Source organism: Phytophthora infestans, genomic scaffold, assembly GCF_000142945.1.
Source record: "Phytophthora infestans T30-4 supercont1.34 genomic scaffold, whole genome shotgun sequence".
Taxonomy (NCBI): domain Eukaryota; phylum Oomycota; class Peronosporomycetes; order Peronosporales; family Peronosporaceae; genus Phytophthora; species Phytophthora infestans.
The window spans coordinates 434,090-440,370 of NW_003303725.1; the positions used below are offsets into that span (position 1 = coordinate 434,090).

Sequence of the window (6,281 nt, forward strand, 5' to 3'; positions counted from 1 at the left end):
ATTGTTGAGTATACACGCGTGGTTCCATCAGCTGATGCAGTGAGGAAAATACTTTTCCGGAAAGGTGAGAAGCTCGCGTCATATACGGGAGCGGTATGAGCTTCGAAGACAAAGTCCATGGCACTCGGGAATATTATTGTAGGGTCGAGTCTGGCTTCATACACCGTTGCCAGTGTCACTTCTTTACTGCGTTTTACAGACGCATACGCCTCCACTTGTCGACGTGCCGCAGGGATCTTTGAAGTTGGGAGTTTACTCACAAGACGTGCAGCTGTAGCTGTCCACTTCTTGTCCCCTTTAAAGTCCGACGAACGAACATTTGTGGCAGCTTTCGCGAAACATCTAGCGATGACGCCACCTTCTGAGCCAATGACGAAAGCGCGACTGGCTTTGTCCGTGCTACTGAAGGCTAATGCCTTACCACCGATCACCGGCGAGCGTGTGTCATCGTTGTTGCTTTTACTTCCAGAACCCCCGATGCCTTGGGGTAAATGCATGACGTAACCTTCAACAGGGAACGCAAGTTTGTCTTTAACTCGCCAAAAGAGAATTTTACCATCGCCACTCACACTTGCAATCTACAGGAAAATGGAGTTAGTTGCTGGTAAAAGGGAAAGAGAGTTTAAATCTTACGTTGTAGTCGGCGGTTTGGATGTCGTAGACCCAGGCCACTTTGGTGACTGGGTTCGCGGTGGAAATAGTCTCCGATACCTGACGAGTAGAATTTATACTCAGCAAGTTCCATATCCCACACGAAGACTTCTCCATTGAAAGAGCCAGCAGCAACAACGGAAGGATTTTGGGGGTGAAACGCCACACACATGAGTCCACTCTGTAGGAAGCGGCAATTTCAGATCGGAATTGTAAAAATCGGGACTAGAATCCGAAACGTACCGATGTTTCTAGGACAAGGGAGGGTTTCTGTTGGTTAAGGTCACTTTGGAAGACATTCCATAAACAGAGGGCCGATCGATAGTTGCACCACCCGGAGTGGTCGAAGCGTCCATACGCAACTGCGATGACCGACCCCGTTGCATTCCAGGACACACCCGTGCACGATAATCTCAATGAAGATAAAGATCCTGTTGTGGTTGTCGTTGCAGTGCCTTGTTGCGGCTGGAAGTACGTGTCGTAGTCGAATTGCAGTCGAAAGAGTTTGGTAATATCCTTCTCCTCTGACTCTTCCAAGTATCGTTCTAAACCTGCATCAACATATCAGTACCAAGATTCTGGGAGAGGAATTAAACTGTGGCGTACCGCTGAAGCAGGAGCTGGTGGCTCCATTCTTGGCCATTTCTCGTAGCATGAGTCCTCCAACGTTTTGCAAGCACTCAGCCACTTGTCGTTGGGTTTCTTCTTCAGTATTAATTGTTGCATCTTTGCCTTTGCCTCTGGCTGGTGGTTGTTGGGTTGGACCCGTTTGAGTGGAGCTCGAGACGATCTCGCTCTCCGTCTGAGCTTCACAGTCGAACATGTCGATTTCAATCGTTTGGGCAAATACTTCGGCCACTGTCTTCGTTCGCTTGGCCGCGAAGCTCGCACTGCCCAGTGTCACGTCCTGGAACATGTTGCCTCGTTGTCTTAGCAAGATGCCAAATATCGCGTCTTTTCATGCCAAAAAGTATCTTTTAGAAAAAAAATACCTTTTGAAAAATGGTGTTCATTGCCACTCAATTGAGAAATTCACCACTTGCAAATTTGTGGCACCGGTTCATGGAAAACGCGCATGTAGTTTTGATTATCGTTTTGTGCACATATCTGGTGTCAAAATTCACAGCCTACCACGACGGAGTGGCCGCCGCCTCGCCGCCGCAACCTTCGCCACAGCCGACACCGCTCGAAGAAATAACCTTTGGCGCCTTGCCACGCATGGCGGCACGGAACAGATCTGCCTTGTGCTGCTTGAAGAGCGTCTTCAGACCGCCTCCGTTGAGGAATGCCTCCTCAAGTTGCGTCAACGAGAAGGCCACCTGGTGGTCCTTGACACTCACCACTCGGTTACGCAGATCCACCGTAACTTCCTCACCTTCAGCGGCCAGTTCGTGGAACTTCTCGTCCGTCACGACAATGCCCAACAGAGCGTTGTTGGGCTGGTTACGAGCGTAAATGTAAGCGAATGACTTGGCAATCACGGCCTGGACGCCGACAGCCTTAAGGCAAATCGCGGCCTCTTCACGAGACGAACCACTACCGAATGCCGTACCGGCCACAATGATGTTTAAGCCCTCTTTCACCTTCTGCGGGAACTCGGGACGCACATAGGCAAACGACTTGGCAGCGAGCACATCCAGCTCTGTCTCACACTCAGCAGGCCACAAAGGCGACGACTTGTTAAGACCCATAAACTGGGCCGGGATCACAGCGTCTGTGTCGATGTTGTCGCCGAACTTTTGCACTTTGCCACTGAATTTAGGTGGCAAAGCAGCTTCCAGTTCGGCAACAGCAGCCTGTTCCTTGGCCTGCTGGACGGTCTCTTCATCGTTACCCGAAGCGAGCACGGGTTTGGGCTCCGTCACTGTGTACGACTTAGTCGTTTTGGCCGGTGATGGCATGGACGAGTCCGGCTCCACCCAGTTACGGTAGCGGTCAAAGTCGTCCTTGTTGATCTTGTCCAAGTACGGCAGAGGGTCCACCACCTCCATATCGAAGCTGGAGGCAGCCACTACCGCCGCCGAGCTTAAGTTACCGATCGATCCTTTACCCATACGGTTCCGGAAGTTTCAGTTCTGACTGGAAAGCCACACTTCACCTTCGCCGGCAACATCGGCACCGATGCCGACACAGAAACTGCAACTCGGCACGCCGACAGTGAAGCCTGCTTCTTCGTAGATACGGACCAGACCAAGTTCTTTTAGACGGTCGACAATCTCCAGACTGCCGGGAGTAACACGACGGTTGCCGTTAGCCGAGGGACGTTTTCCCTCCAACATGGCTTGTTGCAACACCATTGCACCTAGAATCAGATCTTCCTGCGTGGTAGTGCAGGCACCAATGAAACACCCATCCAGCTTCATTCCGAGTTTCTCCTGGACACTCACACAGTTGTCGGGCGATGGGTACAGAGCGATCAACGGCTTGACATCAGCCAGGTTGATCACATGGTGGGCGGCGTAGTTGCATCCCTCGTCCGGCTCAAAGAACAGAGCTTCGTCGAAGTGAGACTCGCGTGCTTCGAGTACACGTTGCGTGATGGTATCGGCCTGGAACACGCCGGCAATGCCACCGAACTCGGTACTCATGTTCGCGACGGCAAAGCGAGCGTCGTCGGACAGGTACTTGAGCCCTGCGCCGCCGTAGTACACAGCACGCTCAAACGCGACGGTGTTGCGCTTCAATTCTCCAAGGATGTGAAGAATCACGTCCTTACCACCGATACCGAAGCTCGGAGCGCCGACAAACTCAATGTAGCACACTTCCGGCACCTTGAACCACGTCTGACCCGTGACTAGTGGCATAACGACGTCGCCAGCGCCCAAACCGGCAGCAAATGCGCCCATTCCACCGGCACTGCATGTGTGGCTGTCAGCGCCAATGACGATCTGGCCGGGTTGCGCACGCTTACGAGCAAACTCGGTGTGCATGATGGTAGTGTTGGCAGGCTGGAAGTCCGTGAGCCCATGGGTCTTGGCGAAGTTGGTAGACATTTCAATAAGCGCCTTCTGCTTAGGCAAGTGGTTCACACGCGGGTCCACCGTGTGGTCCAGAGCCAGCCAGAAGCGGTCGGGACGGTGGAGAGGCGGTCGGCCGATGGCCTCGTGCATAGTGTCCATGGCTTGGAAGGTCAGTTCACTGGCAATAGTCCAGTCAGCCTTGACACACAGCACGTCGCCCACGCGCACGTAAGGCTTGGAGAGGCCTACAGCATGGTGGCACAGGATCTTCTCGATCACGTTCATCGGGGGAGCAGACGCCATTGTCACGGACACGCAAAGTCGAGGAATGAAGCGAGTCCGGTGGTGCGTTGCAAAAATGGCAAAGGTGGATGGGCGACAAAAATGAGATAATTGATACCCGTTATGTTGTTTACTGTTATAAATCGGAAATAGTGCTGCTAACAAAAGATTAAAATTCATCTGAGGCTGTTATGTACCGTATCCTGCGATAGTACATCGAATGACAAACATATATTTTAAAAGGTGTTTGCGCATTCGTGGCTCCTGCGGTTCATTAGATGAGCTCGCTCGACTCAGCGCACACTTTACAAGGTTCTTCATCATCAGGCAATGCTCAAGCAACGACAATGTCCATGTTGATGCAGCTACATGTAAAGAGTAATCAAGCTGAGTTCGCCACCCTGGCAACTCCTACGGCTCGTCAGCGGGGTAAACAAGTCCAAGGTCCTTGCGGATTTTGTCCATGATGTTCATGATCCCCAGCGACTCAGCATGTGAGTACTCAATGCATTCGATCTCGTTGCGTTGGATAGCCTCCGTGGCAGCTTCAGCTCCGTAGAGGAAGCCCGAGTGATGGTCACTTGGTGTCGGCCACGGAAAGCGCGACGTCTTCTCCGTCTCCTTGCCGCTTTCGTCGTACGTGGCGACCGAGATCTCCATCGACGCGTGTGCCGGCGGGTGGATAAAGATCCGCCCTTTAGTGCCAGTGATCGTCACCGTCTCACTGATCTTCGCGAGTGTCGAGTACTCAAGCGTAGCGAAGCGCTGACCACTGTACTCGAGCGTGATGGAACTGTACACGTCCACTCCTTCGTCATTGAGTTTCCCAGCCGACGAGATCTTCTCGGGTTTAAACCCAAACACCATCGTGGCAGTTGCCAACACGTAGATACCAATGTCCAATAACCCACCGCCGCCCAGTTCTTTCTTCCAGATACGGTCATTGTCGGCTTTGAATGCCACTCCGAAGGCCGAGTGCATGTGATGCACGTCGCCAATGCCGCCTTTATCGATGACTTGGCGCACAAAGCGAACTGCGGGGAAGAACCGCGCCCACATGCCTTCCATGAAGAAGAGGCGTTTCTGTTGCGCTAGTGTGATGACTGTTTCGGCCTCTTTCGCGCTCATGGCCATGGGTTTTTCCACCAGAACATGTTTGCCATGGTTCAATGCCAATAATGCAAGCTCACAATGCGTCGGGTGGAGTGTGCCAATGTACACTATATCCACCTCGGGGTCGTTTCGTACGACTCGTACGCGTTAGAAATGCCTAAACACAAGTTGCAGCAAAAGTTGGTTAATTATCACGATGAAAAAGAAAAGAAAACTAACTCATACCGTGTTTGTTGGCAAACTCTTGCGCTTTATCCAGTGAACGAGCTGCGCACGCGTGGAAAATGGCGGTTTTAAGTGGCTTTACATTGCTGGCGAACGTGTGGGAGATGCGTCCGCAGCCGAGAATGCCCCAGCGCAAAGGAGTGTTGGTAGCCATGGTTGTGGCAAGTGCAACAAAATGAAGAATCAAGTGATAATTTGCCTCTGACAAAGTCAAAGGGCAAAAAAGTGTTATCAGTTGCCAAGCATATCCTGAATTGTGGTTGAAGTTTTGAGCTACGTGGCACTAATCAGCAAAAATGTTTCCTAGTTTGCGTCAGTAGGGTACACAAGCCCGATTTCCTTACGGATCTTGTCCATAATGGTCATGATACCAAGCGATTCATCCAGCGAGTACTCTTTCGCTTCGAGTTCCTTGGACTGAATAGCCTTCGTGACCGCTTCGCCTTCATACAAAAAGCAAGAGTATCCAGCGTCTGGCGTAGGCCACGGAAACTTCGTCGTTGCCGATTCTTCTTTGCCTGGTCCAGAGCTGCGAATGACGGAGACTTCAGAAGCGACATGAGCTGGCGTGTGGATGAGGATGCGTCCAGTAGTTCCAGAGATCGTGACGGTCTCACTGAGTTGCACCAGCATAGAGTACTCGATGGTAGCGAAACGATTGTCGTTGTAACGCAACGTCACCGAGTTGTGTACGTCTACACCGCCATCGTTGAGTGTACCGGCCGTCGTCACCTTCTCAGGCTCCGTACCGAACACCATGGTCGCGAAGGCAAGAGGATAAATGCCGATATCGAGCAAACCTCCTCCTCCCAACTCATTTTTCCACTGACGCGCTTCGTCTTTGGGGAACGGGTAGCCAATCTCGGCGTGAACGTGGCGAACTTCTCCAATTTCGTTGTCGTCCAGTAATTTGCGAACGAAACGAATGCTCGGGAAGAACGAGTCCACATGCCTTCCATAAGGAAGAGCTTCTTCTCACGAGCCAATGCAATGAGCGACGCTGACTGCTTCGCGTTCATTGCCATGGGTTTCTCGACTAGAACGTGTTTG

General features: G+C 51.9%; 3 protein-coding genes across 3 annotated transcripts in view; all 3 read right to left on the bottom strand.

Annotated features, from left to right (window-relative positions):
* Nucleotides 1-1,567, bottom strand: part of PITG_14354 (uncharacterized protein) — a gene marked incomplete at both ends in the record, with an annotated part of 2,139 nt that extends 572 nt beyond the window's left edge. Inside the window, 5 exons of the mRNA XM_002898783.1 lie at nt 17-578; nt 634-671; nt 712-832; nt 895-1,202; nt 1,258-1,567. Coding sequence (XP_002898829.1) covers nt 17-578; nt 634-671; nt 712-832; nt 895-1,202; nt 1,258-1,567 — 1,339 coding nt within the window. The remainder of the gene's footprint in view (nt 1-16; nt 579-633; nt 672-711; nt 833-894; nt 1,203-1,257) is intronic.
* A 2,651-nt stretch (nt 1,568-4,218) lies between these two features.
* On the bottom strand, nt 4,219-5,385 carry PITG_14355 (trans-1,2-dihydrobenzene-1,2-diol dehydrogenase, putative; the record flags this gene model as incomplete). The annotated part of the gene is made up of 2 exons (XM_002898784.1): nt 4,219-5,143; nt 5,232-5,385. 2 exons carry the CDS (start codon nt 5,383-5,385, stop codon nt 4,305-4,307), a joined length of 993 nt encoding a protein of 330 aa, XP_002898830.1.
* A 149-nt stretch (nt 5,386-5,534) lies between these two features.
* On the bottom strand, nt 5,535-6,256 carry PITG_14356 (trans-1,2-dihydrobenzene-1,2-diol dehydrogenase, putative; the record flags this gene model as incomplete). Its single annotated transcript, XM_002898785.1, has 2 exons — nt 5,535-6,159; nt 6,231-6,256. The coding sequence occupies 2 exons, from the start codon at nt 6,254-6,256 to the stop codon at nt 5,535-5,537; spliced, it is 651 nt and encodes a 216-aa protein (XP_002898831.1).
* Between the last annotated feature and the right edge of the window lie 25 nt (nt 6,257-6,281).